Source organism: Apostichopus japonicus, chromosome 16 (assembly GCF_037975245.1).
Source record: "Apostichopus japonicus isolate 1M-3 chromosome 16, ASM3797524v1, whole genome shotgun sequence".
Taxonomy (NCBI): Eukaryota; Metazoa; Echinodermata; class Holothuroidea; order Aspidochirotida; family Stichopodidae; genus Apostichopus; species Apostichopus japonicus.
In genome coordinates, this window is record NC_092576.1 from 20,210,165 (window position 1) to 20,230,918 (window position 20,754).

Genomic DNA, 20,754 nt, shown 5'->3' on the forward strand with positions numbered 1-20,754 from the left:
GCATAGGGATTCATCCTTGAGCCACCACAAAATGACAATTTTCAGAGTTTCAACTTTTGGGAAATTTAGTACATCTCGTAAAACACAAAGTTTCAGAGGTTTGACTTTTTGGCAAGATGGTAGCATGTGTGCAGAATTCTCAGGTTCAGTCTTTTATGGTTTGACAGTGTGTTTAATTAGTTGTCGATATGCATGTCTATTTTGCGCTTCCTTAGAATAGTGATAAACAAGGATAAACACTGTGAGTAAATATTCCATATAAATCATATTTCAAAGATATAACAATACAAACCCTTTATTGTTATATAAGGTAAGTACAGCTTAGAAGAACTATCATGATCTGCTTAATGGGGGAAAGGGAGAATTTATCTGGTAAAATAGTTTACACTTTAATCAACCATCAATCATCTAGGCACAAGGCATTGAGTTGGGTTATTCAAATGACGGTATAGATTATCTCACTTCATCGACATGAGATATAGTTATGGTGTCATGAACCACAATCTTGTTGGGCTTTAGCGCATTATAGCTATGGATGTCTCTGAAACAAACATATTATTTTAAAGTAGCTATTTAAACAGTACATATCTGAAATACACAATTACAAACCTCTTACTATCAACAGTTTTAGACCTTGTTTTGCATCAGTCCTCTCATTGTTGATGTGACACTCATAGACACCAGCATCATCTACCTTAACTTGTCCACTAATACTCCAAGTATTCTGACCACTTATACCATTGTTTCTTACATTATCCTTCAACCATCTGAAATCTGCAACATTCTTTGATCCGGTGCTCTTCATAACAATGCTTACACCTGTATCACCAGCATTGGCGGTTACTGATACCAACTCATCACTGGGTACAATATCAGCTGAAATCAAGGATGTTGTAACAAACCATATTATTAAGACTAAGTTTAATTATCAGCACTTATTATATTACAATTCATCATTAATGACTCAATAAAATTAAATCTACAGTAGAAATATTCAGTAAAACTTTTAATATTATGATACAAAATGCGATGGATGTATATGCTTGTATTTGTCTCACCTGGATATTAACAAGTTGACTCCACAAAGGGATCTAATGTCAGGCATGGAATCTTATTTAAGGGTCCAACATAATGCTAATGTCAAATGTGTGCGTAGAAGCAGGAAGCTTTAAACACTTATTTGGATTTGTCAAGCAAACGTCGTATTCGTATATATTGAAGTTGACATTTACACATTAATTATCCTCAGCCACATTACTGCATTGCATTTAAAGACATGTTGTAGGGACAGTGCCACAATCTTCCAGATTCTAATTAGCAGTTCCAATGCCTGCCCTTTCTTACACTATGCTAAATACAATATTTATTTTATGTTAATGCTTCAACCACTTTTGCCTCTCAGCTAGAACATTGTTCGCCAATAAATGATCTTGTCAGGAAATATATTTATAAATATGCATATGGAATATAACATGATACATGTAATTTGATAAGCTCATATTATGTAACTAAACACGCTGCTTCAGTAATCTTGTCCAAATATATATAATTATCATCCTTCTTGTGATAGTACAATATTAACATCTTATGATATAATGCACGGCAGGCGTATAACTACAGCTGTGAGTAACTCACCATCTGATCTCATAAATATCCCTGAGATTGATGTAGTGATCCTTCCATCTAACGCAGCTTCACATCCAAACACCCCAAAGGCATCATTATTTCCATTATTGTTCAATGTTACCCTCCAATGTTTATAAATACCAGCAGCATTCCAGACTGGAGCTGGTGGATCTACATTTTCATCATCATCATTCCTTGTCCAAACAGCCCTGAATGACTCTACTTGGGCAGTCGCTGCAACATTGTCGGATTCGCTAAGGTGACACTGATATTGTACTGTATTATGCTCAGACTCAAAAGGCTTTACACCAAGGAAAGTCATCTTTACTGGTGCTATTGAGAAATAACATGTAAACTGTCATTGATAGGAAATAAAACAGTAAGCTCCTTGAAACAACACAGATCCAGGCTCTCTAATGTACAGTATATCATCCTCTCTAAGACATTAAAACAAATACTTTGTATCATAACAACTGGCAATCAAAATTCCGAGGATATTTCCCAACTGTTTTGGAAATTAATGCATAGAAACGAGAAATATGTTCGGGACACAGAGAGAGAGGATTGTGCCAGGAAATATTTTGTCGTATACACTGCTTTGCTCTGATTCCAATTGTAACGAAGCACGCATCATCCCCATTTAACTGAATCGACGGCGCCCGACGCCTTTCTTAATTTACTAGCGTGACATGTGATACCCATGTGGACGCTAATGCAACTTGCGCGTCTCTTATAATCTCCCTCGTGTTGAATAGATCGCCAGTTCACAGCAAGACTTGGACAAGTGCGGACGCGGATTTAACTAGGCCCTAACCGCTAATTGGTTTACCAAGAAAAGTTTGGTAGATGTTTGTCATCATTTATGGGTGAGATTTTAGTATCTTTGTTTCTCTAAATACTTAGGCAGTTTTTCTGCGGGTTGGTAATTAAGAAGAAAACCCGATTTCGTTGTAGTAAGGGTTATTATATTTATCTAAACCTTGACGTCACCCACCTAGCGGTGTGGAAAAGAAATATAGGGCGAGAGAACCGTTTTCCCTGTAAGCTCACAACCTGAAGAGATTAGACCCTTGTTCGACGTAAATAATTGTAGGATTCTCTGCACGAAGAAGTACAGGGCGGCTCCGGGCCCACAAAATCTTTCATTTTGTCTTAAAATAGGCCTTAGAGCACAAGCTCTTTTGGGAATAGTAAGAAGCAACCGGTGATATAAGTGTGCACGCGACTGTCAGTTACGATCTGGCATGTGCCTAAACACATCTTACTGAGGGTGCGTGCGTCCATCGCACAGAGAATCTCACTAAGGGTGCGTGCGTGCGTCACGTCGGTAGGAAGTTGTACTTACAGAGAGTGCGTGCGTCCATCGCACAGGGAATTTTACTTAGAGAATGCGTGCGTGTGTCACGTCGGGAGGAAGTTGTACTTACTGAGGGTGCGTGCGTCCATCACACAGGGAATCTCACCGAGGGTGCGTGCATGCGTCACGTCGAGAGGAAGCTGTACTTACAGAGGGTGCGTGCGTCGGTGACGGCCAGCTACCGTATAAGGAATATGAGTTCCGACTTACAGTGTTATTTGAAATTTGATCTTATTTGTATTTTTTCCGATCTGTAAATACTTTAATCTTTAGAATTTACTGTGTCAATTGTAATTTTTTGTGCTTGACTTTCGTTTTGCTTACTTTGTCCCTTCTTTCTTGAATCATATTTCACCGCCCATCATACTAAGAACTTACGTGAGACTTAGCGTGTTACAACTGGTGGCAGCGATTGGATGGGCTGCTGAACTGATTATTTAGGAGAAAGAGACATGGCACACTGAGACTTTACAACAACAAGTCGTACCGAGGAGGAGGCCTCACCCAACTGGGTTGTTATAGATGAGTGCCCTACTGATGGATTTCCGGATTCACCGCAATTGTGGAGTTCACGGGGCGATGAGATGGAAAGAGCAACTGGGACGGACTACCCGGTGAGGGAACCTCCTTCAATTGATAGGTTTCAACCCCCAGGAGGACCAACTGATGGCCCTGGGACAATGAAGGGTACAAGAAACACCCCAATGCATACCCCAATGTATAGAGAACACAGGAGTGTCCAAGGTGAAACACCTCGGTTGACGTCCTGTCCAGGAAATCCATTCGTCGATGATGGTCAGGAGGTGTGGGATGTGCCCCGCTCGGGCTGGGTGTGCCACAATGGTTCCGACAACGAAGGGACCCTCTGGTGCTCAATAGAACAGGTACCACGGGTATTAGGCCCGGAACGTACGAGGGGACAACGCCTTGGGAGGACTATCTTGCCCAGTTTGAAGTTATAGCAGAGTTGCACGACTGGGGCACTGATGTTATAGCGCTCTGGCTAGTGGCTAGCCTGAGAGGGGATGCTCAAGCCGTGATTGCCGATCTCGACGCAAGATGTCATAGGAGCTACACAACCGTGGTTGGTGCATTGTCACAGAGATTTAGCCCCACTCACCAAAATGAAGTGTTCAGAGTCCAGCTGAAGAGCAGGCTGCGCAGGATAGATGAGTCTCTACCCGAGCTAGCACATGAAGTCAAACGGTTGACCAGACAGGCTTACCCGATGGCCCCCAGGCGAGACCATTTCCTAGATGCTTTGGGTGATCCAGAATTACGGCTTGGGGTCAATCAGATGAAACCCGTGAATCTGGAGGAGGCAGTCTAAGCTGCGCTGGAAATTGAAGCCTATCACATTGCAGAGAGGCAGAGGAGCCTCGGTATAAGAAGGAGTGTGCGTATGGTTAGCCAGGGTAATGTACAAGCGGCTAGAGAAACCAAAGGGGAAACAATGTGTTACGAAATAAAGAAGATTGTAGTCGATGGAATACAGGGACAACAGACCTTGATTGAAGACATGAGGAAAGCCCTGGAAGCTTTGCATAAGGATGTCAGCGATTTGAAGCACAAACTACGCCAGGGTAATACTTGTGAAGCCGGAAAGAGACGTATTCAGTGCCGTAATAGGCCATTTCCAGCCTACACGGACGATGGCACTCCGATATGCTTCCAGTGCAAGGAACCGGGCCATATGAAGCGGGAATGTCCAAGCCAACCATAAACCCCTAAGCCACAAAGTTCTTCGTCAGTGCATGGAAACGATCCGATGTCTGGTTTGGGGGTCGCAACCGGGCAGTAGATCTTGGGCCCATCTGTATCGCCGTGTTAAATGGGATACCCGAATTAGCCAAGGATGGCATATAGCTGAAGTGTAAACTACGAAACCATGATGTGTCCTGTTTAGTTGACACTGGGGCCAATATTTCCTTGGTCCATGCAGGTGTGTTTTACAGTCTACAACGTGAGTTCAGACCGCCGTTGCAACTAGAAGGTGTGTATATGATACTTGCGGATGGGAAGCGCGTGCCTGTTTTGGGAATGGCTGAATTGGAGATCCATGTAGGCGGAAAGACAATACAACATGCTTTTTGGATTGCAGATTTAGGGCCTGGTTGCATACTGGGATTAGATTTTCTCAGGAGTCACAATTGCATTATCCACGCATAGAAGGCGCAAGTGGTGATAGATGACAGTTATGTGGTGGACCGCACGAAGGAGGAAACAATCCATCAGACAGGTTCTTGTCGAATTGTTGCAGCAGAGACGCTGCTTTTTCCACAATACTCGGAGACGGTTGTGAATGGCAGGGTTAAAGACTTCCACCCAGGACTCCAGGGGAAATGGCTATCATTGAACCATCACCAGTGCTCTTGAATAAGAAGGGTGTTCTAGCGGCAAGGTGTCTATGGGAAATCGAGGAGGGTAATCTTCCAGTAAGAGTGATAAACCTGAATGACCAGGCGGTTACAGTGCACAAGGATACAACGTTTGGTGTGTTTAAAGGCGTCAGAAGGTAGCTCCAGTGAGTGGTGACGAGGGTCATGTCGTCCAAGGAGACTCAGGTGGGGCAGACGAGGTACCAAAACACCTTATGGAGCTGTATGCTGATTGCACGGAGGGCCTAGACGAAAATCAGAAGGCATCAGTTACTAGTCTGTTGTGCAGGTGGCAAGGGGCTTTTGCCAAAGGGGCACATAATATAGAACGGACGCAAGTTGATAGGCACCGCATAGACACGGGAATTCATCCACCGATTAGACAAGCTGCAAGAAGATTGCCAATTCACAAACAGGAAGAGGCCACTGGGGACATCAATGAAATGCTCTCTGGTGGAGTGATCGAGCCCTCGTGTAGTCCGTGGGCATCACCAATCGTGTTGGTAAGGAAGAAAGACGGAAGTCTATGGTTCTGTGTGGATTACAGGAAATTGAACGAAGTCACTGTGAAGGATTCCTATCCCCTCCCAAGGATAAACGACACTCTGGACTTGTTAGGAGGAGGGACATGATTTTCCACGCTAAACCTGGCCAGTGGGTACTGGCATATCGAAATGGACCCTCTAGACCGAGCGGAGACAGCATTTTCGACCCATCAAGGACTATTCCAATTCAAAGTCATGCTTTTTGGGCTCTATAATGCCCCGGCTACCTTCGAGCGCCTAATAGATCGAGTATTAGGGGGTCTGATATGGGAAAGCTGTCCGGTATACCTGGACGATGTAATTGTTCACGGGAAGACGTTTGAGGAACATCTTAAGCGTTTAGAGGACGTTATCAGTAGACTAGGCCAAGCCGGACTGAAGCTGTCACTGAAGAATTGTCACCTGCTAAAGAGGGAAGTGAGCTTCCTTGGACACATTGTGAGCAAAGATGGAGTTCACACCGATCCTGAGAAGATTAGAGCTGTAGCGGAATGGCAGAAACCAGTGAATGTACGTGAGGTTAGAAGCTTCATCGGCCTATGTAGTTATTACCGTCGGTTCATACGTGGGTTTAGTTCCATTGCAAAACCACTACACAGACTCACAGAGAACAGCAGAGAATTCAAGTGGACTAGCGAATGTGAAGAATTCTTCAAAGAACTAAAGAGGCGACTTACATCAGCTCCAGTTCTCTGCTACCCGAACAAGGATGATCCGTTCGTACTGGATACAGATGCCAGTGACCAAGGGGTTGGATCTGTACTTTCGCAAATCCAGGATGGAAATAAAGTTGTAATTGGGTATTACAGCAGGACACTGTCTAAGCAAGAGAGGCCTTACTGCGTTACTAGGAAAGAACTTCTGGCTATTATTGCTGGCTCCAAGTGGTTTCACCACTTTCTGTACGGGCGGAAGTTCCTGATTAGGACTGATCATGGAGCGCTTCGCTGGTAAATGAATTTTCGCCAACCAGAAGGCCAAATAACGCGATGGCTGGAGTTTTTAGGTTCTTACGAATTTACCATCGAACATCGTACAGGGAGGGTTCACAATAATGCAGACGGCCTGTTAAGGAGACCCTGTTGTGACTGTTCCAATAGCGAGAAGCTGGAAAAGAGGGAGTGCTTGAGTGCTGAAATCTCTGATCTAGAGAGGAGAGCTGACATTTGTAGCGACAGAAAGGCTTGTCGTGGTCGAAGGGCAGGTGGAGCAGGAGGAAACTTCACATCCGCCACACTGGTCACTTGAAGACCTGAAAAAGTACCAAAGAGATGATCCAGACATATTGCCAGTTTTGCAAGGAAAAGAGACCCTAAAGAGATCATTGTGGAGCAAAGTTTCTGGTGAAAGTAGGACACTACAACAATACTGGCTGCAGTGGGAAAGCTTGGTGTTAAAGAACGCCCTACTGTATCGCAAGTTTGAATCCCAGAGGGGTGACAAGGTGTGGTTACAATTTGTAGTGCCCGAAGTGTTGCGGAGGAAAATATGGGGGTTGGCTCATTCACATCCTTTGTCTGGCCATTTCATGGCAATGAAAACTTCTACTCGAGTAGGAAAGAAGTTCTACTGGAGTGGGCTATCACGAGATATAGATCAGTGGTGTAAGATTTGCCCCAAATGCCAGCAGAGGAGAGGTGCCAAGACGAAGCAGAAAGCCAAGCTCCGTAGATATGCAACAGGTGAACCATTGCAAAGGGTAGCATTGAGATAGATTGGTAGTGCACCCTTGCAGGTCGCCTCCACATCAGCACTCTTCTTAGCATACTTTTGTGATGTCCCATCTGAGAGTTATATTGTGAATTTACACAGAGAGGTTGAGAATAGCATCCTTCAACTACTGGACAATTTTGGTGACATTTGGATATCAACTTTTGCTGTATTTTATGGAACTTCATATTTGTCTTCTTGTATTCTACTCTACATTTTGGACCATGTTCAACCATGCATCAGTGAATCTCATTTCCAGGAAAGATCAATATTATTGACGTGTTAAAGTGTTCAACCATGCATCAGTGAATCTCATTTCCAGGAAAGATCAATACTATTGTCGCGCTCAAGTGGATGATACGATGGATTTCTTCCTATGACACAATGGCTTACACCAAGTTGGCTTTTGTTGTGTGCCTCCTACTACACTGCGCTATCCATGTTCAACCATTCATCACTGAATCTCATTTCCAGGAAAGATCAATATTATTGACGTGCTCAAGTGGATGATACAATGGATTTCTTCCTATGACACAATGGCTTACACCAAGTTGGCTTTTGTTGTGTGCATCCTACTACACTGCACTATATTCCAGTGTAATGTACTACTACATGTGAATACCAATGGTACTAGTTACTTCAATAGTAAACTTGATCATCACAAATTTCTTGGTAGAAATATTACACTTTATTCAAACTCCACAGTGACTGTCAAGCTCCAACTCCTCAAGGCAGGTGACGTTCATCCAAACCCCGGTCCTGATGTTACACCAGCACCTACTCTAACTTCAGTCAAATCAAGACCTACATACTCTTACACCACGGAACAGTTACTCCATATAAATCTAAATGTGAATGCCAAAGCCCATGTTTCTAACACTTTGTGGAGACATTTAGTGACTCTTGGTATAAACAACAGACATCCAACACATCGTGGAAATAGAGGGAAAGTTAAACATATTCCAAATTTCACATTGGAATCCACAAATTTAGAAACTGTCCGCAATTCAACTCCTACAAACACAACTACCATCAAGAAAAAGGTTACAATGTGCCTTTGGAACACCCGGTCTGTCGGAAATAAAACCACATTTTTAAGTGACTACTTAATTGAGCATGATATTGATGTTATGTGCATAACAGAATCGTGGTTGAATGAAAATGATGCTGTTACCATTGGAGAATGCACACCACCAACATACTCCTTTTTAAATTATCCAAGAGGTACTGATGACCACGGAGGTATTGCGATAGTTTATAAAACAGCGATGAAATTTCGGACATTCAAACCTAATCTGATTGCTCATACCTTTGAATATGCTTGCATCACAGACCCGATAAATGGTATTACATATGTTGTCGTTTATCGCCCTGATCCTTTCCCAAAGAAAACTTTTGATTTCCTAGAAGAATTTGATGACTTTATTACCAACATATCATCTTTAACAAGCAGATTATTCATACTAGGTGACTTCAACATCCATGTTGACAAGCCTGATCACCCAGTTGTTAGGAAATTTAACGCATCTCTTGTTTCTTCTGGTTTGTACCAGCACATTCTTGAGCCTACGCATAGGTCTGGACATACTCTGGATCTTGTTATAACACGCTGTGATGATGAATTAATCAATGAATTTAAGGTGAAAGTTAACTCTTTATCTGATCATCACATGATTCATTGTGTGCTAAACCAAGAGAAATCTGTGCCTCTAAACTCCGTCACTACTTGCCGAAACTTCCAGCGTATGGACCACAATGCTTTTAAAAAAGACCTTGCATCTAAATTTTGTGAAATACAATCTAGTGAGTCACCTGTGGAACTGCTGACCAGCTTTGATTCAGCCATCACTTCTGTACTCGATAAGCACGCACTTCTCAAAACCAAGTCTCATAAGTTACGACCCAAGCAACCTTGGTATAATCGTGATATCAGTGTTGAAAGACGTTTGAGAAGGAAATTTGAGCGAAAATGGCGCAAATCGGGTACTGAGATCGATCGTATGGCTTATGAAAATCAGAGGGATAGAGTCAACCAATTGATTGATGCCAGTAAGATGGAGTTTTACAGGTCCTCTCTTGCAAATTCTGACAAAAAGGATGTTTTTAAAACTGTAAACTCCTTGCTCAACAAAAACCGTAGAATTCTTCCTCAATCCGATTCACCTCAACTTCTGGCAAATGACTTTGCCACATTCTTCAAGGACAAGGTTGATAAAATCCGTAATGCTCTTGATGAGCAGCTGCCTGGCAATGATAAGGCTACCAATGAGATCAATGAACAGCCTACCGACTTGGAAATGTTTAATGAATTTGAACAGATTTCAGAGGAGGATGTACGGAAATTAGTGAAGGGGTTTGCAAGTAAATCATGCACCCTTGACACCATTCCTACGTGGCTACTAAAACAAAATCTAGACATCATGTTGCCTGCACTTACCTCAATCATAAATGCATCTCTCTCATCCGGCATTTTCCCAAATTCTCTTGGTCAAGCCATAATATCGCCAATTTTGAAAAAACCTTCCTTGGATCACAATGCTTTAAGTAGTTATCGTCCTGTATCAAATATCAGGTTTGTGGCAAAGCTCATTGAAAAAGCTGTTGCCACACAGTTGAAACAGCACATATCTCTGCACAATCTCGACGAGCCATACCAGTCTGCATATAAGACACATAACAGTACTGAGACAGCACTCTTGAGGGTTAAAGATGATGTACTTAAGGCGATGGACAAGTCTCATGTTGTTTTTCTGGTGTTATTGGACTTGTCCGCCGCCTTTGACACTATAGACCATGATGTACTGCTTAAGAGAATGAATACAAAGTTGGGAATATCAGGGATTGCCCTCCAATGGTTCAAATCCTACCTGTCTGATAGACAAAGCCGTGTTTCCATTGGCAACAACTACTCTGATCCTGTTGATTTAGAGTATGGACTGCCACAGGGCTCTATCCTTGGCCCCTTAAAGTTTGTAATCTACACACTCCCTCTTGGTAAAATCATTCGTCGTCATGCCTTAGACTTTCATCTCTATGCAGATGACACACAGTTGTACTGTTCTTTTGACCCAAAAATACCAGGTGCACGGCAGCATGCTATTGAGAGGCTTCAACTGTGTATTGCTGAAATCGAAGAGTGGATGTCTTGCAACAAGTTAAAATTAAATGAGAGCAAAACAGAGTTCATTGTGCTTGGATCACCCTATTTTCTTCAGAAACTGCCACCTGTGTTACTGAAAATCGGTGATGCACATATTGAACCAACACAGTCGGTTCGGAACTTGGGCATAATTTTTGATGCAAATATGACTATGACTAAACAAATATCTAGCCTCTGTCAATCAACACATTTCCAGTTAAGAAACATCCGGAGAATAAAGAGATATCTTGATAAAGAAACTCTCCATCATGTCGTCAGGGCTTTAGTCATCTCTCGTCTCGACTATGGAAATCTTCTTCTTTTTGGTGCTACGGAACATGAATTGGACAGAGTTCAGAGATTGCAGAACAATGCTGCCCGGTTGGTATGCTCCATATCCAAGAGAGATCACATTACTCCAACACTTAAAGAACTCCACTGGCTGCCAATAAGGGAAAGGATTCAGTTTAAACTCTGTCTTTTTGTCTTTAAATCCATGAACAATACTGCACCTGTTTATTTATCCAATCTACTGTCACCTTATACTCCTCAAAGAACTCTCCGCTCTACTCATGACATAACCCGCTTGAATGTTCCTAGAACGAACAAGGTCTTGGGTCAGAAATCGTTCAGTGTAGCCGGTTACAGTCATGGAACAATCTCCCTTGTACTATCAGAGAAACTGACAATATCTCTCAATTTCGTAGTAATCTTAAGACTCACCTATTTCCATGCTAAGTTGTGTCTGTGTCACAAGCGCTATGATCTAGATGGAATAGCGCTATATAAATATTAATTGTTGTTGTTATTGTTATTGTTCGATATCATGGGGCCATTGCTTATTACACCGAAGGGGAATAGACACATTTTGGTGATAGCTGACTATTTCTCAAAGTGGGTTGAAGTGGCGGCAATCCCGAACCAAGAAGCTGTGACGATAGCTAAAATCCTCATTGAGGGTTTCATCTGTAGATTTGGGATCCCTGACGAGATTCATTCCGACCAAGGGAGGCAATTTGAGTCCAAGGTTTTTCAGAAGACATGTGAACTACTCAAGATACGCAAAACCAGGACCACACCGTACCACCCGCAATCAGATGGAATGGTGGAGAGATTCAAAAGAACTCTAGAAACAATGCTTTCCATTGTTGTAGCGCCGAATCGTAGCTTGGCCTACGATACTGCCGTCCATGAATCGACTGGCTTTTCTCCCACAGAACTAATGTTCGGAAGGGCTGTGCGGACTCCGCTTGATATAATTTTACCGGAAATGGAAGAGGAGGAGGGTGTGGAGTATCCGACGTTCTTGGAGGAGCTGCGTTCGAGGATAAAGGAAATGTATAAACAAGCCAGAGATAACCTGGCCTCAGCGGGTGAAACACAGAAGCGTCAGGCTGATCGTTTTGCAAGCGAAAACATATACCGTCCCGGTGATCTGGTAATGGGTCATAATCCAGCAGTGGGAAAAGGAAAGACGTCCAGGCTTAATAAGCCATGGCAAGGTCCAGGAGTAGTCATCAGAAGGCTGAACTATGTGCTCTACAGAGTGAAGTTAGGGGCCGGCAGATCCGTTAAGTTGTTTCATTTCAATCGGCTCAAGAGGTTCACCGGGGAATCACCACATTGGGTCGAGGCAGTTCTTACTATGGAACAGGAGCCGAGTGTAAATGAGGATTATTTCACTGGGAAGGTGCAGAATTTGTTTGACAAAGAGAATAAAACCGACGGGAGTGGTGTGGGGTTTACCTCTGATGGGTTCAAACGAGTTAAAAAGGGTCCCACTTTGCCGTGTTCTGAAGAGCCCAAGAGTCTCCCCAAGTCGACAGTTAAGGTGGGCGTCGGGGTAGTCGATCGTTGATCTGTACGGAAGAAAAAGCCCCCCGATAGGCTAAATCTGTAGAGGGGGAGCGGGGTTTCACTTGGTGCTCCATTACAAAGTCTGTTTTGCCTTTCTCATTGTCCTTTTCTCTCTTTCAACAGACACGATGGGTAAGACTGAACTGTGTGAGATCGAGTACAAGTGCAGCCAATATGAGTCCCGCTTCATTATAGAAGATAGAAAGAATGCGTAGCACTGTTGTTACCAATTAATACAATCTTGCACATTGTTTCAGCAGCATATCGTACACAGAAGTCTCAAAGCTTTATCTGTTCACAAAGGCATTGTTTCAAATTACCAATATGATTTTAACCTTTGATTTAGACAGGCATAATGAAGCTAGCATTATGCTGTAGTCTCTATAAAGCATAAACTTGCTTCCTCTTAAAGTTGAGACAAGACCCGTTATGTAAAGGTTATAGTGCATTCCTTGCATTGCTAAAGGTTAAAGAAATAATTATACACAATACAATAATTATAATGATCAAAGTTCTTCCACTTAGCATACATAGGACAGAACTTGTTAAATATATGTAATAAAAATATGTTTTGATAACATCTAGGGATTGTTCAAAGTCCAGAACTAATTATGAAGGTGTACTCTGTACAATGCTAGATAGTTGAAATGATGAAAGTGTCATGTACATGTACAGTAGAAACTGTACAGCGAGCTAACTGTCCCATGAAGATACACAAACTGTGAAACAGGACGTTGAATTTCAAGGGGATTGGATACTGTACAGCTCACTCTTATTATATGATCTCAGGGATTGCATTTCTGTAAAACATAGCAACACAAAGTTACTGATGAAAGTTACACTTTTTCTTCCCAGTATAAATTACATTCATGAGATCATATATAGCTACAAGAGAAGAAGGGAACGAAAAGGATAAAATCAAAGAAAAACATTTCAAATTGCAAAAAAAAAAACACAGAAGAGAAGGTTCTAGCCCTGGGTTTTCTTTTAGAATAAGAGGTGAATTGAGTTGTAAGTTAAATAGCTCACATACTGTAATATGATTTTGCATACACAAAACATGTGCATTACCCAACCTAGCAAACATAGCTTATTGAAAAGTCTTGATAGGATCAGAATCGCTACATTAAACTCAACGTTTTGATACTGCAAAGTTAGAAGATTTACTGCTTTTACACTTTAGTACATTTCGTATTACAGGTATAGACATACCATTGCTACTAACGTTTTCAAAAATGTCGGCTCTGGTGAAAGCAACAATAATATTACCGTTTTGTCCATCACTTAGGAGTGTTTGCCACAGCAGTAAGGTAGTCACAGCAATAACCTGTATTTTGTAGGTCATCTTTTCTTCATACAATGCATTTGCAAAACCTGAGAGGTAAAATTAAATGAAGAGATATTATTTATTATAGACCATCATAAACCTAATTAAAACTATGTTGTGTACATGTGACTATCAATAGATGTTACCTACACTAAACGGAACATTTCTGATAAATTGTATCGTTAACTGCTTGACATTATTTATATCAGGATATCTTTTAAATTTCAAAGTTGGCTTCAAGAATTTCAAAAACAGAAGGTGAAAATCAAAGAATTTTAACGTAAAACACAAATAACACTTGAGGGCAACAACATTTACAATTAAGAGCTTCAGGTATGCAGGTTTACTATAGTAACTGGTTAATCAGTTTTTTTTTTATTTTATGGCGAACATGATATGATACCACTCTGAGAACAATTCTTTATAGACACGTGATGTGTTTCATGTGGTCGTATTAGAGCGATAATACTAAAAGTCAAATTTGTTTCATCTGAAAACTCAAATATGGATAAATGTGCACATATAAGCATACTATACATATTGTATCCCAATTTCTCATGAAAAGAATATGAATGTTTCATATGTGAATATTCATTAACTGCGCCGAACAAATAATATCAAACAATTCGGCCCACACTGTCCAGGCCCATCAAAAGTTTGAAAATCATCTCCGGCCGATGCCTGAACCACATACAATAGGCAGACTACTTACCTCTGCAAGAAACCAGTCACTATCATGTAAACAATCGTTTAAGAACCTCTCAGTACAATGTCAGTACAATCTCGTTAATGGCCTTCTGCTCTCTTTCCCGGCACGTCTTTGTGTAAATTTCACAACAAGTTAGTGCATTTTATTTGCAAAGTGTTTTTATGTTGTGTGGAGGCGTATCGGCAGTGTACGGTAGAGTAGAAAGGACACCACATTAACGACAACACACATTGTAAAACGATACAAAATTACCACTTTATCGAGATATACTGACGGTACAAAACGGTAAATATCTTAAAACGGTTTTCATAAAGGTGGAAGGGCACGTTCGTTCCCCCAGGCGCCCCTCTTTCCTCCGCCCCTGTTTTTTCTACTGCTTTAGATTTGTTTTAACTACTATGCTACACGCAAAAAAAATGGAGTGTTGAATTTGAACACTTTCCAGATGTAACCGTTCACCCTACACATGAAGGGTTACTCTGACCCTGAGTAGGGTTACATAATTTATGTAGCGTGGATTTTTTAACACCTGCAGAAAGTGTACTTTCAGTTTGAGCATTCCGATTGGTCAAACCTCCCGTCAGCTGGATGCTTAGTGCAAGTTAAGTGTTTAAACGGTACCACAGTACCGTGAACACCCATTTACCGTACATAACAATACTTGTACCAGTTTGTCGACATTTATCGTTACTAAATGTACTATAGTAACCACGGCCATATATACGTGCAAGCCGCATAACGTTACGTACTCAGTGTGCGATAACGAGCTACAATGGCATGGAAAATGACGTTATAGGAGACTGGGGCCTGGAAGAATTGATTGAAAAAATTCGAAGGTATGTTTTGATATTATGTAAGTGAACGTGACAAGAACGAGAAATGCTTAGAGACCCACGACTAAGTTGGGTAGACGAATGCATTTGAATCGCTTGCGTTACGTAGACCTAACGTTAAAGTCATACAATAAGTTAATAAATAGGCTAGCTGCTGTTTGTCATAGTCAACTCATAATTGTCAACGAATCCGTGTAGCCTACATACAAGTAAACATTAAACGGAGTTGCCTACGGACGGACGGAGGACTTTGGTCTAGGCCATTATTTTAACCTAGTGCATTCTATTCCTTTGTGCGTTAACTGTAACTTCGTATACCCTGTGAATCACTTTTTTATGTAGTACTAGCCTAGTACTAGTAGGGTATACTTACAGGCTACTTCAAGCAATGCATTTTAAATAGCATCGGGCATGGGCCTATAGTTACGCTGGTACTATGTTTAATAAGGGATAAACATATATTCATGTAATGTAATATGGAATTACCACTAATTGCCATTTTAGCTTGTAAGTTGTAGCAAGTAGGCCGAAGCTGATGTGGATTGGTGATACTTTTAGACCTAGGCCCAACTATAATTTAGCTATATTATGGAAGTGATCTAGCTGTTATAATTCATAGTCATCTACACAATTGCATACAATGGGAGTAGCATTGTTTTAAGCATTTTTAACATGATGCATTGGTTGTAAAAGTTGCCTACATTGTCTGATGAAAGTTTAATGCAAGTTCCCGTTTTGACAAGGAATCACTATAGGCCATCTGGCTTTCTAGTTTGAAACGTACTTGAAGAAGTTAGAATCACAACTGATTAAATTGTGGGCATTTTCTTTAGGAATGTCAATGTTTTGTGAGGGGTACATGTAAATAACTGCTTATGCTCCAAGAGGGTTTTAACACAACTTCATTATGATGGGAATTTTATTTTATTTGTTGTTACTTAGGAAGCATCAACTTGAAATTCTATTTGCAAAAGATTTCAGAAAGGCCTCACCAATATGTGTTACTTCTTGAAGGAAGCAAAATACATCCCAAGCAGTCATTTGTGATCATCGAGAGACATGCCCTACCCCAGAGGACATTTATGAAGCCATTGATTTTGCTTCAAATCATTCTACATGTTAAATCTGAATTATACCAAATTGCAAGTCGCGGTGCCTGGGAATTTTTCCAAAAAGTTGTCTACCAGTTGCCTGGTGGTGTGAAGTGCAACTAGATTCGAGATTTTTATGCTTACCGTGCCGACAAAAAAGACAAAGTAACTGCAGTTTAGCAGTTGTCACGCCATGTTTACTCATCTCACGGATCAGAATGCATGTAAAGTTGTTGCTTATTTGGAATTGTCTTTGGGAAGAGTGTTTCTTTGTGTTTAATTTGGAATACCAAAGGCACGAGCCAACAACAAAGACAAAGTAATAGCAATGTAGCAGTCATCATAGACAGCACTCCACGTTTTCTCATCCCACGGATCAGCATATATCTAAAGTTGTTGCTTATTTGAAATTGACTTTGGGAAGAGTTGTTTTTGTGTTTAATCTGGAATACCAAAAGGCATTTGCCAACAACAAATACATAGTCACTGTAGTGTAGCAGTCATCATACACAGCACTTCATGTTTTCTCATCCCATGGATCAGAATTTTTCTAAAGTTGTTGCTTATTTGAAATTGACTTTGGGAAGAGTTGTTTCTTTGTGTTTAATCTGGAATACCAAAAGGCATGCGCAAACAATAAAGACCAAGTAACTGCACTGTAACAATTGAAGATGTTGGCACTTTTAGGTTGACTTAATTCCACAAGACAATACTTTTGTAGCCTAAATTGTTCATTTTACATTTAATGGGATATAGTATATGGACCTCTGGAATAGGAAGGTAGTAGGGTGTTTAATTGCTGAAAATCGCACATTCTGAATTGTTTAGGTGGTCATTGCTTTTTGCTGTCTCTTAAATGTACCTTTCTGCTGTGAGCGATTCAAACATGCATCCATATATTCCTTACCTAATTACTAGGTAATAATTAACCTAAAACCTGTATAAAATATTTACTAAACGGGTGCTATGTAAACTTCTCTGGCAAAATTTTACATAACAGTATTGTATTTGCGTTACATAATAAACATGTAAAACTTAACAAACCAGCAGTTAAGTAATTTTTACTTAAATGTTTTAGTGTTCTCATTTAACATGAAAATTAAGTAAAATTTTACTTAACCTGTGTAAAACGTTTTTTTTTAGTGTAAGTGTTATATTTATGGGATAGGGGTTTGCAATTTCACCTGCAAGTGTCAATTGAACATCAGTAAGGGGTTGGCTATATTCAACACGCAAAAAGTGTAAGAATAGCCAGACATGTGGTGTTACTTCAGCGCTCCCATCAACTGAGTAATAAACACCTTTGAAGAGCAACATTTAGGGGACTGGGTGTGACAATGACACCCGCAAGTGTTGATAAATTCAACACCAGCGAGGTGTTAGATTTTCAACACTTGGAAAGTGTAAAATTAGCAAGGCGGGTGTTGTCCCTGTACGAGTTAGGCTGAAGTGTTTGATATGACACTTATCGATTAGTTTTGAACACTTCATTCTTTTGAGTGTACCAAGAATTTCTTTTGAAGAAGGCCTAGCTAGTTCATTAGCTTTGGCGTGTAAGGTATTTTTATCATAACTTCAAGCCATACCTTTCACATAACTACTCACACGTCTGGTAAATTGCCTCTTCCAGCCTCATTCTTACATACATTAAAATAGGTTTCTGATACCAAAGTTTGTTGGTGAAGAGAAACACGGTATATTTTTGTTTTATTGAACTCCACGGTCATCCAGTTTTTATCACACGGACATATCGAGCAAATGCATATACATTTATGAATGTCAGTCAGTCTTACTACCCTTTTCTCTTCAAGTTTAGTAGTACTAATAATGTTTAACGTATACCATGTGTTTCATTGCAACAATAGGAACAAAGTTTCAGTTCCCGATATCTGTTAATATTACTGTCATTAACCACGGATTGCAAGATGTTACATCACACCCTTCTCTTTTCTAGGAAATAAAACCTTGGGTTACCATTTCATAGATCAACTCGACATTAAGATACACGAAGGAGAAGAGAAACAGACTTAAGGGACACTTGCGGACAACTAGAGATGAATATAGGTGTTATTCTTAAGATGCAATATGCTTACCGTACACTGTGGTTTCACATGTGTTGTAATTCGAAATAGTTGTTAATGTCCACAAATGAATACTAAGGAGAAATCTTCAATAATGGTACACTAATTAGTTGATTCTAAATATTGTGTAGATAAGGATGCTCGATTTGCCTTATTTCCAAATGTGACCTAAACAATATACCAATCCTAAACAAAAGGAACCACCACTGGTGTTCAAGCTTACCTATACCAATCCTAAACAAAAGAAACCACCACTGGTGTTCAAGCTTACCTATATGAATCCTAAACAAAAGGAACCACCACTGGTGTTCAAGCTTACCTATACCAATCCTAAACAAAAGGAACCACCACTGGTGTTCAAGCTTACCTATACCAATCCTAAACAAAAGGAACCACCACTGGTGTTCAAGCTTACCTATACCAATCCTAAACAAAAGGAACCACCACTGGTGTTCAAGCTTACCTATACCAATCCTAAACAAAAGAAACCACCACTGGTGTTCAAGCTTACCTATATGAATCCTAAACAAAAGGAACCACCACTGGTGTTCAAGCTTACCTATACCAATCCTAAACAAAAGGAACCACCACTGGTGTTCAAGCTTACCTATACCAATCCTAAACAAAAGGAACCACCACTGGTGTTCAAGCTTACCTATACCAATCCTAAACAAAAGGAACCACCACTGGTGTTCAAGCTTACCTATATCAATCCTAAACAAAGGGAACCACCACTGGTGTTCAAGCTTACCTATACCAATCCTAAACAAAAGGAACCACCACTGGTGTTCAAGCTTACCTATACCAATCCTAAACAAAAGGAACCACCACTGGTGTTCAAGCTTACCTATACCAATCCTAAACAAAAGAAACCACCACTGGTGTTCAAGCTTACCTATACCAATCATAAACAAAAGGAACCACCACTGGTGTTCAAGCTTACCTATACCAATCATAAACAAAAGAAACCACCACTAGTGTTCAAGCTTACCTATACCAATCATAAACAAAAGGAACCACCACTGGTGTTCAAGCTTACCTATACCAATCCTAAACAAAAGGAACCACCACTGGTGTTCAAGCTTACCTATACCAATCCTAAACAAAAGGAACCACCACTGGTGTTCAAGCTTACCTATACCAATCCTAAACAAACGGAATCACCACTGGTGTTCAAGCTTACCTATACACCCCATATTACAACTACGCATTTGAAAAAAAACACTTTTGAAACATTGGCACTTAATTTCGCAACACGCGGAATTATCCAAACTGTTTCCAAAAGAACCGATTCTTGCCTACAAAAGGGCCCAAAATCTCAAAGATTTACTTGTTAACTCAATATTTCGTACTAACGAAGAATCAGCTGACTCTCAAGGTTCACACGGAGCTCTTTTAGATGCTCTTATAGATGAACTATAAGTCCATAAAAACTCGTGCACAGAAAATAGATGCATTTTGAGAACGAGACGCTCATGCCGAATATAAAATATTCAAAGGCTTACTACTGATGAAGCTACTCCTGTAAAAGTTGAGAGAAGAAACCGGTCTAGTTGGTCATAAGAACCTACGCTAGTCTTACATACTATTAAAAGTACACTCAATTCACCTAATAGGTGCAATTATGTTTCACCATGAGGAGCACGCTATAAGTTCATGTTCCTCGGGCCCTCCCTTAAAAATACTTCAGGTTCTTGGCCACTACGTTGCGTTAGATAGTGTAAAACCGCCTACACCCCCATCTCAATTTGCCTTATTTCCAAATGTGACCTATCTTAGACCATGGAGCGGCTCTCATCTTTGACAGAACCATATTTGATCTAACTAGATGCACTACTGAGATCATCCAATTAGTTTAATGCAAAGAAAAGCTGATTCTGTGTCCACATTTTAAGCCGTGTTGTATTCAAGCGTGTGTTGATTCATATCCCTTTATATTTCATTTGGACGATACTCTTCCCATTAAAAAGTATTTTTTTCAAAATGTGTTGCTTCTATGTAGAGTGTTAAATAACTCCCTAAATTAACAGTGACAGTAAATAAGACAAATGATTACTTTTGTCGTATGTTGCAGTAATTATTAATGGATTTAGGTTGCTAT

At 40.5% G+C, this 20,754-nt stretch overlaps 1 protein-coding gene across 1 annotated transcript in view; it reads right to left on the reverse strand.

The window, feature by feature from the left end:
- The window catches only part of LOC139982776 (uncharacterized), a 38,459-nt gene extending 23,495 nt beyond the window's left edge, over positions 1-14,964 (reverse strand). Inside the window, exons 1-4 of the mRNA XM_071995867.1 lie at positions 14,652-14,964; positions 13,882-13,986; positions 1,636-1,959; positions 610-876 (exon numbers count right to left, since the gene is read on the reverse strand). Coding sequence (XP_071851968.1) covers positions 610-876; positions 1,636-1,959; positions 13,882-13,957 — 667 coding nt within the window. The 5' untranslated portion in view covers positions 13,958-13,986; positions 14,652-14,964. The remainder of the gene's footprint in view (positions 1-609; positions 877-1,635; positions 1,960-13,881; positions 13,987-14,651) is intronic.
- Positions 14,965-20,754: the final 5,790 nt, after the last annotated feature.